At 35.0% G+C, this 20,303-nt stretch overlaps 6 protein-coding genes across 6 annotated transcripts; 3 read left to right on the top strand and 3 right to left on the bottom strand.

Moving 5' to 3' along the window:
- The first annotated feature begins 337 nt into the window (after nucleotides 1-337).
- On the top strand, nucleotides 338-1,600 carry LOC113506174 (malectin-B). The gene has a single exon (XM_026889029.1). It carries the CDS (start codon nucleotides 529-531, stop codon nucleotides 1,324-1,326), a length of 798 nt encoding a protein of 265 aa, XP_026744830.1. The 5' UTR covers nucleotides 338-528; the 3' UTR covers nucleotides 1,327-1,600.
- A 279-nt stretch (nucleotides 1,601-1,879) lies between these two features.
- Nucleotides 1,880-4,048, bottom strand: LOC113506185. Its single transcript, XM_026889035.1, has 3 exons — nucleotides 3,531-4,048; nucleotides 2,850-3,259; nucleotides 1,880-2,141 (listed from the first exon to the last, which is right to left on the bottom strand). The coding sequence occupies exons 1-3, from the start codon at nucleotides 3,696-3,698 to the stop codon at nucleotides 2,078-2,080; spliced, it is 642 nt and encodes a 213-aa protein (XP_026744836.1). The 5' UTR covers nucleotides 3,699-4,048; the 3' UTR covers nucleotides 1,880-2,077.
- A 2,686-nt stretch (nucleotides 4,049-6,734) lies between these two features.
- On the top strand, nucleotides 6,735-8,797 carry LOC113506136 (A-kinase anchor protein 10, mitochondrial). Its single transcript, XM_026888991.1, has 3 exons — nucleotides 6,735-6,938; nucleotides 7,045-7,152; nucleotides 7,229-8,797. Exons 1-3 carry the CDS (start codon nucleotides 6,914-6,916, stop codon nucleotides 8,743-8,745), a joined length of 1,650 nt encoding a protein of 549 aa, XP_026744792.1. The 5' UTR covers nucleotides 6,735-6,913; the 3' UTR covers nucleotides 8,746-8,797.
- Nucleotides 8,798-8,801: 4 nt separating this feature from the next.
- Nucleotides 8,802-10,983, bottom strand: LOC113506155 (G-protein coupled receptor 143-like). The gene is made up of 7 exons (XM_026889006.1): nucleotides 10,635-10,983; nucleotides 10,341-10,443; nucleotides 10,167-10,261; nucleotides 9,909-10,087; nucleotides 9,532-9,691; nucleotides 9,290-9,457; nucleotides 8,802-9,206 (listed from the first exon to the last, which is right to left on the bottom strand). Exons 1-7 carry the CDS (start codon nucleotides 10,785-10,787, stop codon nucleotides 9,000-9,002), a joined length of 1,065 nt encoding a protein of 354 aa, XP_026744807.1. The 5' UTR covers nucleotides 10,788-10,983; the 3' UTR covers nucleotides 8,802-8,999.
- LOC113506145 (trithorax group protein osa-like) lies at nucleotides 10,946-15,160 on the bottom strand. Its single transcript, XM_026889001.1, has one exon. The coding sequence runs from the start codon at nucleotides 14,494-14,496 to the stop codon at nucleotides 12,880-12,882; it is 1,617 nt and encodes a 538-aa protein (XP_026744802.1). The 5' UTR covers nucleotides 14,497-15,160; the 3' UTR covers nucleotides 10,946-12,879.
- A 2,357-nt stretch (nucleotides 15,161-17,517) lies between these two features.
- Nucleotides 17,518-20,251, top strand: LOC113506165. The gene is made up of 4 exons (XM_026889018.1): nucleotides 17,518-17,818; nucleotides 18,921-19,112; nucleotides 19,444-19,635; nucleotides 20,105-20,251. The coding sequence occupies exons 1-4, from the start codon at nucleotides 17,583-17,585 to the stop codon at nucleotides 20,211-20,213; spliced, it is 729 nt and encodes a 242-aa protein (XP_026744819.1). The 5' UTR covers nucleotides 17,518-17,582; the 3' UTR covers nucleotides 20,214-20,251.
- Nucleotides 20,252-20,303: the final 52 nt, after the last annotated feature.

Genomic DNA, 20,303 nt, shown 5'->3' with positions numbered 1-20,303 from the left:
GTTAAGCGGCACGTAGTTCGCCGGGACAGCTAGTATCATAATAATAATAGCAACAGACCGTATCATTACTACTGATAAAATGGCATTATAATCACATAAAAACATATTTTTTTGTTCATTAATTTCGAACTTACCATGAAGCCCAAGTATCCGATTTTATTTATTTATATTTTTTATATATTTATTCCGATTATAAATATTGTGAGAACATTATGAACACTATTTGGTTATATTGTTGCTAAGACAGCGCAACTGTCTCACATAAACAGATGTTGCCTCATTGCGCAAAAGACTTGGTATCGAAACCAAGAAATGACATTAAAAAATCGATTTACAAGAATTTGGCATGGTACGGTTTGCCGATTGCCGGCTGTTGCTTACTGTGTCAATTTCTAACGAAAAGTTAATTTACTTTTAATTAAAAATGTATTAGAGAGCACACTATATAAAGAAGTTATATTTTTATAGCTATTGACACCAGTTATTTAGTTTACTTAACTCAAACAAGGATAGTCGTGGCAATAAAAAATGTGTCAGCTAATATTTTATATCGTTGTTTCAATTTTTTCTGTGTTAAAGACTGCTACCGGTTTAGGTGAAATAATATATGCTATTAACGCTGGTGGACCAGCTCATACTGATATTTATGGAATCCATTACGAGAAAGATCCATTACAAGGAAGAATCGGCACCGCATCGGATTATGGTAAACAACTGGTCATGATTGGTAGAGTGAATCCAAAAGATGAAATATTGTATCAAACTGAAAGATACCACCACAGCACTTTTGGCTACGACATACCGGCGAACCGAGACGGCGATTACGTGTTGGTTTTGAAGTTTAGTGAAGTGTACTTTAATGCACCTAACATGAAAGTATTTGACGTTGTTTTGAACGGCGATCATACAATAGTAGCTGACTTAGACATTTTTGATAAAGTAGGCCGTGGTGTGGCGCATGATGAGTATATCCCCTATGCAATCAAAAATGGTAAACTATATTATAATGAAGAAGAGTCTGATATAAGAGGAGGTAAAATTAAGGTAGAGTTCATTAAAGGTTACAGAGACAATCCAAAAATCAATGCATTGTATGTTATGAGAGGCACAATTGATGAAGTGCCTAAACTGCCACCTTTAGTGTGGCCAGACAACGAAGCTGAGGAGCCTAGGGATGAGGTGGAAGAAAAGAGTGCAACTCCCCGGCGCGCCAGCGGGCCCAAGCAGCCGGACCCATACTCCATGGATGAGAGCTCCGTCTTAATCCCAGTTTTTATTACCATGGGTGCTTTTATTCCACTTTTGTTTTGCCTATGTAAACTATAATCTCTGCGTGATTAAACTTCCTACATAATTTTCGTGTGATTGTATGCTGTTTAGTATATTTCTATTTATTGTGGTTAATGATATATTTTATTTTAAAAATCATATTGTCATTATTTCAAAGCACTTGATATCAAAGCTCAATGGTGATAGTACAAAACCAATAAATGTGAAATAACTAGTGCCCGTCCCATGTTAAAATATTAATTAAATTCTACACTATGCGCACACATGTGCAGAGCAGATGCACTTTATGTAAATAAAAACTTGAGTTAATTATGTTTTTTTTTTCAATATACCTTTACTTTTATTACTTTACATTATGTAAGTATGTCTAATAGCTCTAATACCTACCTACATACCTTTACATATTATTAATGTCCAGCATATTATTATATCCTTGAATATGGTACAAAACCAGGAAACTATTATTTTTCTTACTTGGATATGTAAAAAGGAAAAAATATATTCACCTTATTATTATACATTCAATACAGTTGGTTTTATCAGAAAAAACCTCATTCTAGCAAATTATGAAAAAATATATCACTGAAAATAATTGTCACATTTATTTTTTCAACTTTATTGAGAACAGTCTTACATTCCAAATTCAAAATAAACTAGGCTTAATCTATAGTCATTATTATAACCGTCCACATTTTGATTTGATAATAATTTATTTTCCTGTAACTGCTGTTCTTGCAAAACGTGCTCCAAATATGCGGCAAATTTGTCCTGGATGTTATAAAAATCGTTATGGTTCTTTGACGTCTCTACTTATTTTAATCTTCTGAGCTAAATTCACGATTCTCCGTAATCTGAAAGATAAAAATATTATAAAATTGTTACGATTAAATTTCAGCTATAGCGTTACGTGTCAAAATTAAATAAAAACAGGATAACCAAACCCAGCCATAAATTCAATACCTTCGTGCGCTTTGGTTTTACACGATCTGTACGTTTGTACCAATTGTTTTTAATTTTACATATTTTGGTAGATATTACCCGCCCTTGTTTACCTGTTTTTATAAAAGTAAAATTTGCTTTTATCAAGATTTGTTATGTACTTGAAATTAAATCGTGCTAAATTTTATCTCCACCTCGTCTGTAAGCCTTAAACACACCCATCTAGGTAATCTCTTGATTATAGAATTCCTTTTTGGTGTCAAGCGATAAACTTGTAAAGTATTTATTTATTTAATTATCACACTAATCTACCATTACAGGTTACTGAACCTAATGCGGTAGCTATGATAAATATTATATTATAAATACTAGATAATAATTGATCTTATTAACGAGTTTTATTAGGCAGACCTACTCTCTGCAAGGTTATTGTCATTTTCGGATATAAATAGATATTGGAAGATATGCGGGAAAAGTTAATTTAGACCTTTTGTAATGGCTTGTCAGAAATCCACCAAGACGCTAGGTCTGATATGAATACGAGAATTGAACTGAGTGTAAAATCTCTAACAGCACCGCGGCGATAATTCTTTAAAGCTCAAATCATCAACTTTACTTACGCATTCGTTGTTCCATGTCCCTTATATTCACATTTTCCTTCTTTGTTCTGGGCAAAACCTCTCCTGCATTTAATTGCTGCTTGCAGTGCAACAGAGGTGGTATTCAAAGAATCTACTAATATTGTGGTTGTTGTTTCCTCCGTTATCTTTGTAGCAATATCAACTGAATTAGTGGTGGTGGCCTGATTCAAGTTCACGTCTGGCTGCACAGGTATATTCGTGCTAGTTTTTACTTCGGCTTCTGTTGTCTGCTCCAGTAACACTGTGGTACTTATAGGTGTTGTAGAACTATTAACTATCGATTGCGACTCAGTGGTTATAGCGATGTTTGTTACGTTTAACGGTTTCAGAGTCGAGCCGTGTGGCGGTTTTATCGTCATATCGGAGTAATCGTAAGCGTAATCGTAGTCCTGCAAAATGAAATTACAAAACACCATGAAATTAGCTAGTCATAGGTAGGTACTATTAATAGTACGCATACATTTCTTCGCTCATGGATAATTAATATTTTACTTAGTTATCGTAATCTAACGCATTAATACCAGTAGTGTACTGATATGCAGAAGTACAGATTTCTATCTAGATGTAAATAACAACATTATGTACAATACAACAAGCTTTTTTATCATAGAGGGTTTATCATCTAGTACTATCTAATAAATAGGTATTTCTAACACTCACCACATATTCTTCTTTCCCCCCTTTAAGCAAGGCAATTAATTTTATATTTTTCAAACCAATTTGCACATTAAATTCTCCTGTTTGTCTTTGATCAAAATTAGAACTAGAAATGCAATCCGTAGTTACGACTAATACAGAGCACAATGTTAAAGCTATAAACATGGACATTTTTGCTAAATATGTTTTGTTTAAATATGTAATAGCGTAAGAATTGCGATCAAGTCCCGCGATGATGCGCGACTGACCCGAGACACCGGTTGCCCAGTACCTAACACAAGTTTATTTCCAACAACATAACAGTTATATCAAGTAGCTGGGAAGGTCGATAGCCTCTGCCAGTGCATCGCGACTTCGGATTACGTAAGGACCGCAAACTTTGCGACTATAGGTTTAAGCTCATCACTTTGTTGTCGCGCTAATGGTACAAATCCATCTTTTAACAATTACCTAGAGATGATGGTGAAATTATTTATTTTTAATAAATACTCCAGCAGTAAGCGTTTTGAATAACCAGTAGGTATTTTTGAATTACCTAACCTAGTAGATGGAAGCTGAGAGCGACAAAGGACTACCTTTCGTAAAAGCTTGATTGTCTACTGAAGTGAGTACCTATAGGCATTAGACAAATGGAGGTATACATTCAAAGTCAAAAGCTTAAATTTTAAATAAACCGTTTTCCAAGCACTTTTAAAACATTGCAGTTATGACTAGACGCAAGGTTTCAAACTGTAATTTCCAGGGAGAAGAACCTGGAGAACCTCAAAAACCTTCAAATGCATACCATATTATTATGTGGTACCTAAAAGGAATATCTATGTAGGTACAACAAACAGTATTAAATTTTGAACTGGAATAAAACTGAAATAAAATGACCGGTAACATTCGAGTCGAAGATTTTCGTACAAATAGGCTAAAGAAAAGCAAATCTTCATCCAACGAATTGAGAACCGTAACAACCGTTACTTAACCATGAACTTTATATTTCTTAAAGCAGCAAGAGAAAAGGTATGTACAACATCTGTGAAAATTTTTAACTGTCTACCCATCTCTGTTCATCAGGGTCCCGATTCTGCTATTTACAAAGGCCAATGAATGAATGGAAATAGGATTTAAAAATGCATGGATTAATAAAATTAAATGAAGTATAGGGCAACTTTGTTTAAAATTATGTACTTATTTTTAAAGGAAAAAAGTCAATAGATACCTGTCCTCTTAATTTAGTTTTTTATGTGTGTCACTGTCTTGTACGTATCCTTACTAATACTATAAATGCGAAAGTAACTCTGTCTGTCTGTTACGCTTTCACGTCTAAACCACTGAACAGATTTTAATGAAATTTGGTACATTGATAGAGTTGACCTTGAGAAAGGTCCTTTATCCCGGACTTTTGAAGAGTTCTCATGGAAACGGGATATAACCGACTTCGACGCGGGCGAAAAGCTAGTTACCTATATATATTATTATGTTATCTCTGTTCTCCTATTCCTTTTCCTTTTCGCATAAATAGTATATATATTATAATCTTATTATACTCTCTTGCAAATTTGTGCACCTATGTCTATTAAAATTATCTAGTTTTCTTCTCGTTTCGCAGGTCTGCTGGAAGAGATTTCTTATAGAAATAAGCAGTACCTTTGTACATGTTTTTTTCATATCCCATATTTATGTAAATTTTCTGTGTAGGTACATAAATTGTTAAATAAATAAATACCTACATTATTAACTTCTAAAATTATTAGTGTTTCCCTACTGCAATCCCTATGCATCTTGAATCATTCTATCTATTAAAAAATGCGTTGCGTAGTTTGAAAGATAACCATTAATAAAATTATTTTAATAGGTATGTTTATGTCGTGATAATTATAAGCCCTGTAATTTAGGAGATGTTTTTTTTCAGAGCGTCTCAAAGCACCTAAGTTTTTGCAGAAAATAACACTGAGTATCGGCTGCAAACTGTCTAATAAAGCGTTTTATTGGACGTGCCATAGAAAATTATGTGCAGTTTGCTTTTGTTTACTGTTTGTTGATAAACCGATAGACACTGACAATGTGGCGTAGGAAAAATAAGCTATATAGACTGACTTAAACAACGCCGCAGTCACAACTCAAGGATAAATCGGACTTGCCCTGCCTAGGAATTTCCCAGTCTCATACTTGCCTTTGCCAGAACCGTGGGTTTTTTCGAAATGCCCGCGACTTCTAGACAGTCCATTACACAAACGTTTTAGGTGTCTTTACAATACGCCTCGTTATCGCTGACATCACTTTTACGCGCAGATTTCCATTATGCTCGAGCGCATTGTTCATGAAGGGTGCTAAGCAATATTATAAGTTATGGTGCAACCTTGGTGTAGGTATCTCTTTGCCTAAAAACTGATTTAAAAAAAACACAACTAAAAACAAACATACATATAAACAAACTGAGACCCTCCTTTCCAAATCTAATATACCGCTGAAGTAAATCAGAAATGTTTAGTGTTTATATTCTTCTTCCTTTTAAAAACGCGTCCCGCATTAAAGAATTTAATCCTTGTTTCGCGAGAGATTTCACAAACATTCACAAAGACACCCATACCCAGAACAAGAATAGAATAGAATATACTTTTATTTGCAAATTAGGTTTACAAAAATGTTCTTAATACTATATATAGATCAGCCATATTTAGCCATTCGGCATGCAAACACTTACACTTACAACACTTGTTGGCTGAACAAGCATTCGTGGATCGCACAAACGCTTGTCCTACGCGGCAAACGAAACCGCGACACTGGGTTTAGCGTGATGACCTCAACCACTCGACTGTCCTATCCTATAGAAGACACCGCAAGATTATGATTCTCAATTTAAAGATTTATTTGGTAAAAAATAGAGCATATTACTAAAAAGATAATGACAACATTTTTTAACAACAAAGTCATACAACCGACTTCAATGAAACTTCTGCTGAGCGATACTTGATGATTTGGGACCAAATGACGACGTCATGATGATAGACGTGGGACAGCTATTCTAAGAAAAATGAATTTGGAATCAATCGGTTCATCTAGTCATACCAAAAACTGTTGAATTGAGAACCTCCTAGATGGCCTCTTAATCCCCAGACAGGAGGAGGTTCTCTTGAAAGTTTGTTAACTTAAATTTATTTAACTAAAAAGGCTAAATGCAAAAGCCATGTAAAGTGCGACTTTTTCAATTTCGGTTTGACACAAGTGACATTTCTGATGTAAACGTAATCCAAGTACTACATAAACAAATTGTTTTCATTTTCTTATTATTGTTTACGCTTATGGTCATAAAACGCACTTATGAAGAGCTTACGTAGTTTACTTCTGCAGTGGTTTATAGCTCCAATCGATACGTATAACGAAGAATTTATACAAAAATGATTAAGTTCTGGAAAAGTGCAGGTAAAGTACCTATGAAGAAATTCATCATTGTTTTCTAATCATACATCCTTATACACGTTGGTAGTAACTATGCGATAGTCGACAATTATTTTTTTTATTGTTTCAGCGAAAGGTAAAACTGGTTGCCCTGTGCGGCCTCCAGAATTGAAATCTACCAGCACACCTGATATCAAGAGTCTAATTAATACACAACTTTTGCTTGAAGAAAATGAAGGTAAATATTAACGACACTATACTTTTAAACAACAAAAGTATTATCCTGATGTGAAAACTATTTATATATTTTTCAGATCCTAAACACATGTTTGATAAGAATTCTAAGTTGACTTTAAGTTTATGTGACATTCTTAATGAAAAGAAAGCAATCAAATATTTTGTACAATATATGGAAAGTATAGGAAAAGAAGTTCTTATCAAATGTTGGCTGGAGATAGAAGATTTTAAAATCCAAACACAATATCAGGATAGTAGCAATGAAAATGGAAATTATTCAAAAATAAATAGAACAAAGAGTTTAGACCTTCATTGTAAGTGTGTTTCAAAGAAAGACTATAAGGATGTGAACACGCAACGATTTAGTTGGCAAGACAACAGTGAATTGTTTACAAGCACTAGTAATACAAGACATAAAAATGAATGTTCCATGAGTTCATGTAGGAATTTATCTGAACATTTAACAAGTAATTCCTCAAACACATCAAAAGAAAATGTGAAAACAGGCAACTACACTGAGGAAGCTATAAAAATATTTAAGAAATATGTTGCTTTAGAAGCTCCATTTCAACTAGATTTACCTGATAGTAATAGAAAATCTGTTATCTCAAATATATGTCAGCCTGAAGGAAAGATAACTGAAGACTGTTTTCAGCCAGTCCAAGACATTTTGTTTAGTCAAATTGAAAAGAATTATTTCAATGATTTTGTCAACAGCCCCTTTTACATTAAAGCACAAATTGACATATTGACAAGCGGCTCTCTGAACCTAAAAGATATTTTACACAATGAGACAATACTGTTCTATTTTACAGAATTTTTAGAACAAGAATCTTGCAGGGTATTGTTAGAATTTCTGATGGGTGTCATGCACTTCAGAGATAATTTGTTAAACAATAGTTCAAGCCAGGACCCAGCTCAGGCACAAGCAGATGCTATAGCTATTTATGAGAAATATTTTTCCCTGCAAGCAACACACCCAATTGGGTTTCCAACTGATATTAGACTTACAATAGAAAGTGACATATGTAGAGAGGAGGGACCGCTTCCAACATGCTTTGACATGCCTTATAGAATTGTGTTTAAAACACTGGCTTTGTATGTCAAAACTTTTTTAGAGTCTGAACTATATTTCAAATATCTTTCAGAGATGATACATTCAGTTGAAAACATCTGGTCAACCTCCCATCACAAATCCCATTCTGATTGCAGCAGTGAATTTAGTATTAGTACACAAAACACTCTTCTAGCCATGGGAGACCCAGTCTTCAGGAAGAAAAAACGCAACCTCTCTGTACCTGACATGACAATTGATTCTAACCAGCTTTATAATGCTGATGCTTTGTGGCAGAGAAATAGATCTGATGGTTTAAGTCTGGGAAGAGTAAACAGTTTAGGCAGATTTGAATCAAAATTTGAACCTGATCCTGACAAAAAAGGAAAATCTGTGCTAAAAAAAATGGTGAGCCGGTTTGTGCCCACAAGTACCTCTAAAGTAGAGGAGGAAATGGCCTGGCAAATAGCCCATATGATAGTAAAGGATGTTACTGATCTAACTATGGCCCCACCGGATAACGAGCATGAAGATATGTGATAGTTATCATTTAATTACATTAATATTTTGTAAATTTAATTATAATGTATATATAAACTGTAACTAATAAAAAATCATCTATTTCACTTAATATTGTGAACATATTTTTTCACTAATTTTCCATTCTAATACCATTTTACATACATATAAACTTGAGACAATAATTAATACAAGTATGTAAACACTAAAAAATGTATATTCATATAAAAAAATGTATAACAAATGCAAACAATACTGGAAATCATTTCAATTAATTACAAAGTTGAATAATTATTGATGCCTGGCGGAATAGGTGATAGCTGTAATCTTGGAGGTTCTGAACCTAACAATGGAGACTGTTCATCATAAAACCGGAACTCTTTCCTCATCTCATTGCTAAATGTATTATGTCTCCATCTGTTTGTATTCCATTTACGATAAACAAGTGCATTTAATAAAGCTTGCATGGGGTTTGTTAATGCCTGTAAAGTAAGATATTGAAGATTAATTCCAGGAAAATTAATACACTCTTCAACAAATATATAAATATCTGTCAAATACTAACCATTATGTACCATATAGTAAGAATGACTTTAACAGGTATATTGAACCACATTGTCCATAGAAGGATACCGTTTAACAGGTTTGGCAACCAACACAAATAAAAAACAGCATTAATCAGGAAAAACTTCAGTCTTAATGTGTCCACTACTCTCCTTTCCTTACTTGTAAACTGAAAAAGAAATTGTTTCATTAGAAACAATATTCCAATTAAAATTAAAATATTTTATAGCTTTTAAAAATCACCTGAGCAAGGGGAACTGCCACAGCCATTTCCACATTTTTACTTGACAGTACATACATAATAGGGTTTACTATCATAACCATTGCAATTGGTAGATATGTAGCACAATAGTTGGGCAATATCTTGTATAAGGCACTTGTTACAGTTGGTAGGTTGTGACACCTGAAATAATATACAATTGGATATTAATCTTAACTATAAGTTTAAAGATCATCCTATAAATTCCACATAACTGAGTAGTACTATTAGTGCGACATAATGTATATAAAAGTTAATTTAAGTACATACTATTATGATGTTTTTATATAATAAAATTGGAAATCAAAATAAATTTTATTCCATAATTTTGTTATTACTTCTATTATTATTGATTACTCACGTTGCATTGGGGATATAAAGAATAGATAGTCCTACACCAGTTGTGGCTGCTGGTAAACCCCATGCTATTGAATGGTAAAGTAATGTATGAGAATCACGGCCTTTTATTGTAAGCCACGTATCAACAGCATAAAACAAAGTCCAGAACCAAGTCACCGTATAAAAGTATTGCGTCCAAGCCTGAAATTAGCAAGTTTAACTGTTTAATACCAAATACCAAATGATTTATAGTTAAGAATTTTATCCGTCTGATACTCACTGAGGTTATGCTACAAAATAGTACACTAACATCGTCATCTGGCTGTGGCATAATATTTTTATACCTAAGCCACAAAGACGACCGCACTAGAACACCTGTAATAAAATAAATAATAATAATATATTCATAATAAAAATATGAATAAACATGTGTCAATAATAAATGTCATTTTACCAAAAGAAGCTAGCAAGTCAGCTACAGCCAACCAAATAATAATCCTGCGACCTCGAGTTGACACATGTCCCCTTTTAATTTTATTCAAGACATCTGGCAATATCTGAAAACACAATATTATGAGCTATCCATCCTTGTACAAAAACTTAATAAAATGTAAGTTACACAACTTCATCTCTTATGTGCCCTTAATATAAGTACTGTAATTCGAACCGGTGCATTGTAATTCGAGAACCCTACTGAGAAGTAAGGTTTCCCACTAAATATGATAGTGTAGACAAGATTAAAATGTACCTGATATGCTGCACCTAGAATTCCAATTGTAGACGAAATTAAACATACTATGTTGTATGAATCCGTGTTAAATTCATCCATGATTTTTACGGCAAAATCTTCTCTGTTTCCAGTGTGATGACAACAAAACGTTTGAATTGTAGGGTCCGACATCTTTCTGGACTGCTAAGTTCTGTATTATTTTTTATAAGTCACTGGTCTAATTATTCTTCATAACTTAAGTCGTATTGCCTACCTAAGTATTCGTCAAACCTTCTTTAAGTTACAGTAAACGTCAAATTAAATAGCTTTTTTTGAACTCCATCCCCCACATTTGAACACTGATTACAACTTTATTGACATACTGATAGCAAACGTCAAAGAAACACCGACTGTCAATTGGTAGTGACAGTTCGAACTGCTCTTAACTATAATAAGTCCATGGTTCTAAGTCACCCATCATAGACTAAGATTAGTGATTTCCTTTTCCAATTTTAGTATTTCATAGACGTGATAGTAATTTGTTCCCCTTTTTTCGTATCTAACGCGACATCAGACTTCAGGCGAATATTATTGCTAACTTGCTCTTTACTGGAAATTTATACCACATATGAGTATTAAAATACATAAAGTTCGACGTTACTATCCGCAGAGTTTTTCGATTTCGTGAGCGGAAACAAAAAAAATTACCGTAATAAATATAATACTAGCTGTTGCCCTGCGGGCTACCCGCTACAAATTGAAAATAATTCCCCGGGCACATAAAATTGGGATAAAACCATCCTATGGGTTATCTTGGTTTTAAACTATCTGTGTACTATGTATCGTCTAAATCCATTCAGTGCGTCACTACAGTCTTAAGCCTCTCGGATCCGGAAATGGTATCTTCCTAAATACCTGAAATAAAAGGTTGATACGATAACTAATAAATTTTATTGACGTCTGTACTAAATAAAATACTGATTTTATTTCACTTCATATATTTACCAATTACAATAAAGTTACTATCACAATTAAACTTTTTGTTTAGATGATTATTCCCACAAATAAATGCAAGCGATTGATAATAATATGCATTCAAAAAGACCTGCTGTCCTTAGGTGAGAGCCAAAACATTTTAGCTCAAGATATGAGTGACCCTAAATGCTGAGCTGATCTAACTTTAAAGGCGTTCCTAACACAATGAATATTTATTGGTGCATGCATAAATCGATGCCAAAGAAGTCGATTCCCTTAATGTGTTTGATAAAGAAGTCAGTAGCGTGAAGCATTTGTCAAGCCGAACAGTTAAAACTTCAAAGAAATTCCAGATGTTTTCACTGGAAATACCATACCAATATCTACTGAAATCAAGTCGTAAGCCAAAATAGATAATCTCGATGACATTTGAAATCAATTCATTGTTTCAAGTGAGATAACACAAACTCAGGTATGTTCTATTCGAAACTAAGTACTACTCATAAATAATTTATAGATTTTACGATGAAACTCCTTCCCCTGTCCCTGAGAATTAGGTACGTTCTGAAGTCAATCATGTACACAATAAATCTTAACAGACGATAAGGTTTTTTTAATCATTCTTACACACTACAACTTTTATTGAATAACAAACATGTGGTGTAATAAAATAATAATTTATGCTTATCTTTTAATAATAGATTTCTATCAAAATGACAATGACAAAATAAGGAAGACTGGAGTTAATTGTTGAATCCGATTATAAAAGAGATTATTAACTACTTAATAAAAAAAAAATGGAAGTGCTATAGATATGAGTACAGGAAAACAAACAATAATAATGATAGGAGTTGCTTGGCAAATTGCAACGAGAATCTGAAAAACCCACTTTTACATAATTTGTGAATTGACGGTAAAAATGATTAATAGATTATATCACTTCACCACAAATGTTAACTATGCTAGGTGGTGTTTACAAAAAAACCTGGGTGTACTCAGATTGTGATTCATACTTAGGATAAATTACAAAATATGAATTTGGAAATGATAACAGTGAGAACTACTAAACATGGCAATTTATTACAAGTTATAACCTACATAATGTATTGAATCAAATATTAAGAAGTATGATTACAGACTTCACAAAATGATTTAAAGAAAAATACTTTTTCACGGTTATTTAACTTTTGAAAAAAACTCCATATAATACAACATCTTAAATCATACTGAGCACTACTAATATAATTATGCTATCTTTAGGCATGGCAATAAAACATCACAAAAATGAAAATAAACAAAATCAATTGCCTTATACTGGAGCATCGGTTGCTGCCGTTGCTGGTAACGGTATAACCGTTAGGTTGTGGTTAACAGCGTAACAAGGATTTATCGGGTCTCTTATCTCTCCCGAATGAGGAGTGCAATTCAAATTCGCAACTGTATCAACCAAATCTCCACCCGACAGTCTAAGAGCTGTGGGTTCATTTAAAGGTGGGATGTCTGAAGTCAATGTACTGTTCTGCATTTCCGTCGCATTATTACTGTTAGTGAAATTGTTCATAATTTCAGATTCATTTTCTACCAAAGGAGGTTCCGTGACATTGTTCTCTGCTGCGGTATTAAGAAGTATCGAACATGGTATAGTGGTCATGAATTCTTTCAAAGCTTTTGTTAGGACTGTAATTGTACATTTTGTATTGTCTGAATCATTTTGATTTATGCCTGAATCTTTCACATCCGCATCCGGCGTGAATGACGTAGCAATTGAACAAGGAATAGCGAGCACTTCTGTTTTGTTATCGCTACTTATTGTTAAGCTACAATTCACCAAATCAGCTAAAATAGAATCTTGGACTGGAGCTGGGACTGTATCGTTACCTGGAGCGACAGCTACCGGTTGACCACGGTTATCGTATATAACGGTATGGTGATGACTTCCAGTTGAACGGGCTAAATTCCAGAGAGCTAACCCAGTTAATACTGTTCCAATTCCAGCTCCTGCAATGCCTACTCCCTTCAGAGCGCTGCCAGTTCGACTAACACCTCCGTATCCTTTACCATAGTTTCCAAAGTATCCAGGTGATTGTGAGCCGTAACCAGGATTATAAGGTCCGTGTCCTCCAAATCCACCGTAGCTTGATCCATAATTGTTGTTTGAGTAAGGTGGCGGCGGACCTTGAGGATGGTAATTGTTTCCATAGTTGTTGTGATTATTGTAGCCACCAGTTTGTCCGGGATAAGCAGGAGGCGCTCCAGCAGGATAATGGGGTTGACCAGCAGCAGAATAAGGAGGTGGTGCACCAGCAGAGCCTGCCGCGCCGTGTCCGTGTTGTTGGGGATACGTACCCCCAGGCTGGTTCCCTGACAGCCCCGACCCAGGTGATTGTGGGTATCCAGATTGGCTTCCAGTCCCTGACATAGGAGATCCCTGTTGTTGAGGATATTTGTTGGCATTCTGTTGAGGATATCCTGACCCTGATCCAGCACTTCCCGACAAACCATTTGAAGACGGATAGGAATGACTGGGTTGATTATTTGTCTGTTGTTGGCCAAAATTATTTGATGCACTGCTCCGTTGTATGCTTTCTTGATTAGTTGCTGGTTGTTTTGGTCTATCTCCAGATAATCCTGTATTACTGGAAGGATACGAATGACCCTGACCATTCGATGGCTTCGACTGCCAGGATGACAAAGTTTGTGTATTCGATTTTTGTGCAGGTCTTTCTTGCCATCCAGATAAAGATGGTTTTGGTGCAGAAGCCTGTGGACTGCTGAACGACGTAGGCGCGGGTTGAGGGTTGTAATTGGTTTTTCTACTGGAGCCTCGACCAGAAGCCCCTGAACTGCGGCCTCTAGACGTTTTTCTTCCTTCCACACTGACAACCAGAAGTACAGTGAAGGCCACTACAGCATATTTCAAATACATTTTCAGTCCTCAAGTAATCACTATAGTCTCTCACAAATGTATCACGGTATTATATTACACTGTATTCACTTGCTGCCGTCATACGTCAGCACAGTGCTACTGTGTGGAACACTCTGGTCATGTTTCTCGAACGCTAAGTGAGTCAACCTAAGGAATATGGTCGATTGTACACCCACCCAATGCGCACTACGGCGTACCATACTAAGCATGTATATATAATAAGTGCTTGTGACCTACCTAGGCCAACGTTACAAATGACCACACGCTTACAACTCCGTCTCTTCGTAGAATCAATAACCCAACGTAGCAACCTAAACAACAGGGTACAAACAAACCTTGTTGCCTATATACCTAGTCTATAATAGGACTCGGGCCGTAATCAATAAACATTGACTAAATGGAAAGTACTAGCTATTGTTATGAAGACTTACATACATTGTGGTTGAAATGTAGGGAATACACGATAACTATAATGTTGATGTGCTGTATTCCTCTACTTAATGTCCTTAGAGGTCAATTACTTGTGCCCGCTACATATCTAGATAGACATCTGAAGGGGCACTTGTTATCTACCAGGTTACCTACGCAAAAAACGGATATATAGAATACTAGCTTTTCGCCCGCGTCGAGGTTATATCGCGTTTCTAAGAGAACTCTTCAAAGTCCGGGATAAAAACAATCCTATGTTCTTTCTCAAGGTCAACTCTATCTCTGTACCAAATTTCATTGAAATCAGTTTATAATATTAATAGGGATTTTTTCTCAAATATCCGAAATTTAAATTCTATAATTACCTTCGCTATAATTGGTTTTTAGTTTCTTGGAGTACGTTGTTTATTTAGATGTATTAAATGGCTATTCAAAGTATGAGTGGACTTTGTTTGAACACGTTGTTACTTCAAGTATTCATATTGAGAATAAATATACCTATATGTAATGCTGTATTATACCTACTCGTACCTTCTAGTAAAAACATGTTCAGTCGAAGATGATACACAACACAATCTATTGGTTAATAACCGGAAATCGCTCATCCACACCAGGGACTAACGTACACGACGTTACCAACGATTGAACAGCTACCTTGGACTCTAATTACTTAATATACAGTGCATATTCCTTCGCTAAAATATTAGCTTATATTTCATTTTCGCATTCAGCTAAAATTTTCTGTCTACAAATTCTGAGAGCACTAACCACAGGGTTACCAGCGATTGATAAATTGATTCCTTTAAAGATTTAAATAGGTAGGCATACCTCAAAAATAACACTCCATATTTTTGTTCAATGGTTTTATCTTTTATTTGTTTATCTATACATCACATATCATTATAAAGACACTCATTATACCCCCCTCCCCACGTCTACGAGTTTATGGAGATAAACTCAAAGACTACCAGAAATATCCATTTTGCATCGATATTCATCCTTATCAATCTTTATACGAAAACGATGACGAGATACCTTGAGTGATTCTTGTATGTTTGCGCTTAATAGTAAACAAATTAGTTAATTGTTTTTATCTTGGAATTTCTATCCGTTTTATGGCATTACTGGTTCCAATATTTTTTAGAACATTAAAATATTGTACTATATTTTTTATATGTTCTAAGTACTCTGCCTGCCTCTGACTACCTTACGTTAACCTTTTTTGTTATGTCTGTTGCCCGATATCTCGAATACTCCTTGATCGATTTAAGGAGTTATTTTTTATTCACGCGACAAATCTTTGACAATATGATTACCTATACTTAGGTTGATAACAATTTATAATATATTATTTGGTAATTTGATTTGGAAACAAACATGACAATCAGACGATTAGATTATTTTTAACGACAAAACGTTAATTTCACTTTTTGTAAAAGCTGGTTCCTACGTGCGATCCCAATGTTTTTAAATAACAAAATGACTTTTTCAAAAATTATATTAGTTTCGTAACAGGTGCGCCCAAAATTCGCCGATGACGATGGGACAGCGCAGAGCATCGCAGACAACCGGGACTGGTGTTTGTCGTGTGTTTGTACATTTTCTAAGGTACACACCTCTCTAACCTGATATACCCAATGTTGTTGCTTTTACTATTTACGTCTCAAATATTATTTGGCTTTGCAGTTCCATGTGTAATTTGTGTGTTCAGGTGCTATAGTTGGACTTCAACGCAGGCTAAGTTTTGTAGGACGCCACTAACAAACTGTAAAGTAAATCTGGTGAAAAAACCTGAGGGACGACCACAACATCCTTAAAAAGTAATAACTGTAGTTGAGGAAGCGTGACATCCCAAAACACCATGTAGAGCAGCATCTTTATTCCTCATCTGCAATAACTTTAAGAAGTGGCGACAGGATGATAGGAAACAAAGTGTTGTATTTGAATTCGCGAACCCAGAATGAGTTATCTCGATGGTTATGCTGTTTCGCGCGTACCTATCTTGTAGATATGTATGTAATATTCTTTATTATGCTGACCCGCTGAACGGGTTTAACTAATTAGCATAAGAATATTACCTTTAATTTCATGCTGCGCTGTAGTTAGGATTTAAATAATTGAAAAATAATAACACGCCTGCAAAAAAGTAACCCAGCAGGTACCAAAAAAAAATTAACTGAAAAAGTTGAAACAAGACTAAAAGTCGTTTTAATTGAATGCAACATCGTACACAACATTGAAGTTCATGCCTAAGACTTTATTCGTTGGTTCATTCTCTATTACTTATATGTATGTCTTTACGCAGGCGGGCTTTCGCTTCAAACATTATAATACTTACATATATTTGAAGAACGTACATGAGTATAGATATCTCGAAGGACAAATGTTTTTAATATTAAGAATACAAAAATGCTTGTTAGTGTGAAAAAGGACAGTCATGGATATATTCATAGGGCAAGTACACGGTAAAAACAAATAAATACCTGAAATAAAACAAAACACTTAGCATGATAGCTTATCAACTACGTCACATTGTTATCTACTGTACATACATTTAAACTGATAAATACAATCAGAAATCAATTAAAACTCTTGTCCAATTGTCTCATCTCCAAGTGTGCCGCGGGCTTTCATAATAGAATTTCACAATTCGGTGAATGCGCCGCTCAAAAATGTTTTTATTCGTCACGTTTCTTTATTTTTTCGCGAGTACTTGTAGTGCTCGTCCCCATTCTGGCCATGCACCCAACAATATGATAACGGTTCCACCCAATTGTCCTGTTGGTCAGCAGTGGGTGAACGGTCAATGCCGTGAAATTTGGCGTTCAGATGTTCAAGTTACTTTTGAATCGCCATGCCCAGAAGGAGAAGAATTTGTTAATGGAAAGTGCCGGTAAGCTCTATATTTTCTTTGTAAAGCTACTGTGTTTATTAAATCTAAACGCAATAAATAAATGTTTATCTATGTGGAAATCTTGTTGTTGGTAGACAGGCAAACTTTTTGTTTTGTCATGATTTGCCGCATACGTACGTACTAATTACGTCAAGTTCTTCGCTAATTATATTTTTTTGGGATTATCAGTATATTTTTCACTATGATATGGCATTTTTGCGGAGTAAATATTTTTTGTCTTATCCCGACCGACCTATCCGACCCCACAGCGGCCTGCGCTCTCAGAAGCACCGATATCCGATACTGCAAATCCAGAGTATCAGGATTAGGTACTTCCATATGCTCCTGTGAGCCTAGGTCCATAGGTGACTCCCTCTAGAGAATCTATTTCCTAAAGGACCGCCTAGTGGTGATCGGATTTAATATTCTTGGGGGCCTACCACCAAATCTCAAGGTAAAATATTATTGCCGTCGTCATGACAAAGAGACGCCGCTCCACGCTTTTCGTTTAAATCTCTTTACACCTTTCCTTACTAAAATACTTGAACTGTTCAGAAAACTCATATCTATGTATGGGTCGGTTGGACAGGAGAATCGTATCGGTCACTACGGAAGTAAGACTCATGTCTTTAACTACACAAAGACAAATGCACATACCATATTACCATTAAAGCGCGGAGATGAGACAAACCTCGTACAGTCATACTCTGTCATACGCAGTAGTTATATTAATTAAGTAACGTCAACGGTGATTTTAATAAAAATCGCCACTTAGAGTGATAACTTGCATGGACTTCACTATTGCCTATAAGAATTATAATCATACTGTGACAATCTAATAAAATTTCGTATCTACTTTCGATCGTTTAATTAATTTTACAGATAGGAGCTTATCGCGTATCTCTAAGGGTGTAAAAGTCTAGATTTGACGTTAGCTGATATATGATTAAGTGTTTATTTAACGTTCTACTTCAGTAGGGAGGGGGAGCAGATATTTGTATTCCGTTTGTTTATGTAGGTGCCTGGTACCTACGATACTTGTTTGTTTTCCTTTAGTTGGGTTTTAGTTACAAAATGATGATGTCATATTATAATATTTCAGAAGTGGTGATGAATTTGACAATCGAAATGTAGTAACGGTGCCTCCTAACTGCCCCGTTGGTCAGGAATGGGTCAACGGTCAATGCCGTGAAGTGTGGAGAAGCGTTGCGTACGATAAGAATGCTATTCAAGTACCTCCTAACTGCCCAGCCGGTCAACAATTCGTCAATGGACAATGCCGAGACATATGGAGGTAAGAGAGCAGAATTCTCATAATTTATAGAATTTACTTGGATAAAATTTCCAAAACTTCATCAAAACAAAGTAGGTTGTATAGATATATCAATATCCCAGTTCTATTTCCGGTCTTTCTAAAGTCTTAAATTATTCTCAACTGCTGGATTCAAAAATGCAAAACCTTTGTCATGTATATCTTCTGCGAGACTGCGCCATCCATAACGTTTACGAGAGTTATTAACAAATTCTTTATAAAAAATACATCTTTTACTCGAAGATACATATCTGTTCTAAGCATGACCTTTATAAGAATCTATCCTTAATCAAAGTAATAATTATTATTCCAGGAGTGATGACGAATTTGGAAACCGAAATGTAGTTACTGTACCAACTAACTGCAAAGAGGGTCAGGAATGGGTCAACGGTGAATGTCGTGATGTGTGGAAAAGCGATGCCAACAACAAAAATGTTGTTCAAGTTCCTCCGAACTGCCCACCTGGTCAGCAGTTCGTCAATGGACAATGCCGCGATGTTTGGAGGTAGGCAATCTTATTTTAAGATAAAATCACCCAGACTTATCAGAACAAATAGTTACACTGATCACACAGATACTACGCGCCATACGTATTTTGCCGAGTTATTCAAAAAGTGATGATTCACCCGTTCAGACAAATAAAAAAAATGTTTAATATCAAAGCGTTACTTGTATATGTACCAGTCCTTTATAAATAGATTTGATTAAAAGGGTAGTCAACCTCAAAAACTACGATTCAAATATGAGTCACCTTAAAATTTAAGCCGCAATCAATTGAAGGATTAATTACCTCCGTGATCAAACCAATCGCTTATGTGATCAAAAGATCAAACATAAAGCTTCTTATCTCAATAAGCACTTGACTCGTCGAAAATTGTCTGAGGGAGCGAGTTATTTTATTACTAAAGGTCCCTATTTAAAATACAGATAAATCGTAATTTTCCATAAAATCTAACAGATATATTATTCCACAGATTTCAGAACGTGAACGAGAAGAATGTCATCAGTGTACCCTACCAGTGCCCTGAAGGCTACAAACTTGATGCTCTTAATAATTGCCGCAAAATCAGTGACTTTTATTAAATAAAAATAATCATGTCAATAAACGGTAACATATATTATTGTTTTTTTTTTAAATTTGTTATCTACTACCTGAATCTCACTTAAAATAAA

Source organism: Trichoplusia ni, chromosome 2 (genome assembly GCF_003590095.1).
Source record: "Trichoplusia ni isolate ovarian cell line Hi5 chromosome 2, tn1, whole genome shotgun sequence".
Taxonomy (NCBI): Eukaryota; Metazoa; Arthropoda; class Insecta; order Lepidoptera; family Noctuidae; genus Trichoplusia; species Trichoplusia ni.
Note: the sequence above shows the minus strand (reverse complement) of the source record. Positions and strands in the feature narration are given on the sequence as shown.

Coding starts and splice junctions, on each gene's coding strand:
- LOC113506174 (XM_026889029.1), top strand. CDS start 529: ATGTGTCAGCTAATATTTTATATCGTTGTTTCAATTTTTTCTGTGTTA.
- LOC113506185 (XM_026889035.1), bottom strand. CDS start 3,698: ATGTCCATGTTTATAGCTTTAACATTGTGCTCTGTATTAGTCGTAACT. Junction 3,260..3,530: donor GGGGGAAAGAAGAATATGTG/GTGAGTGTTAGA, acceptor TTCATTTTGCAG/GACTACGATTACGCTTACGA. Junction 2,142..2,849: donor GGACATGGAACAACGAATGC/GTAAGTAAAGTT, acceptor TTTATCTTTCAG/ATTACGGAGAATCGTGAATT.
- LOC113506136 (XM_026888991.1), top strand. CDS start 6,914: ATGATTAAGTTCTGGAAAAGTGCAG. Junction 6,939..7,044: donor TAAGTTCTGGAAAAGTGCAG/GTAAAGTACCTA, acceptor TTATTGTTTCAG/CGAAAGGTAAAACTGGTTGC. Junction 7,153..7,228: donor TTTGCTTGAAGAAAATGAAG/GTAAATATTAAC, acceptor TATATTTTTCAG/ATCCTAAACACATGTTTGAT.
- LOC113506155 (XM_026889006.1), bottom strand. CDS start 10,787: ATGTCGGACCCTACAATTCAAACGTTTTGTTGTCATCACACTGGAAAC. Junction 10,444..10,634: donor TTCTAGGTGCAGCATATCAG/GTACATTTTAAT, acceptor TTGTGTTTTCAG/ATATTGCCAGATGTCTTGAA. Junction 10,088..10,166: donor TATTTTGTAGCATAACCTCA/GTGAGTATCAGA, acceptor TGCTAATTTCAG/GCTTGGACGCAATACTTTTA.
- LOC113506145 (XM_026889001.1), bottom strand. CDS start 14,496: ATGTATTTGAAATATGCTGTAGTGGCCTTCACTGTACTTCTGGTTGTC.
- LOC113506165 (XM_026889018.1), top strand. CDS start 17,583: ATGCGCCGCTCAAAAATGTTTTTATTCGTCACGTTTCTTTATTTTTTC. Junction 19,113..19,443: donor CAATGCCGAGACATATGGAG/GTAAGAGAGCAG, acceptor TTATTATTCCAG/GAGTGATGACGAATTTGGAA. Junction 19,636..20,104: donor CAATGCCGCGATGTTTGGAG/GTAGGCAATCTT, acceptor ATTATTCCACAG/ATTTCAGAACGTGAACGAGA.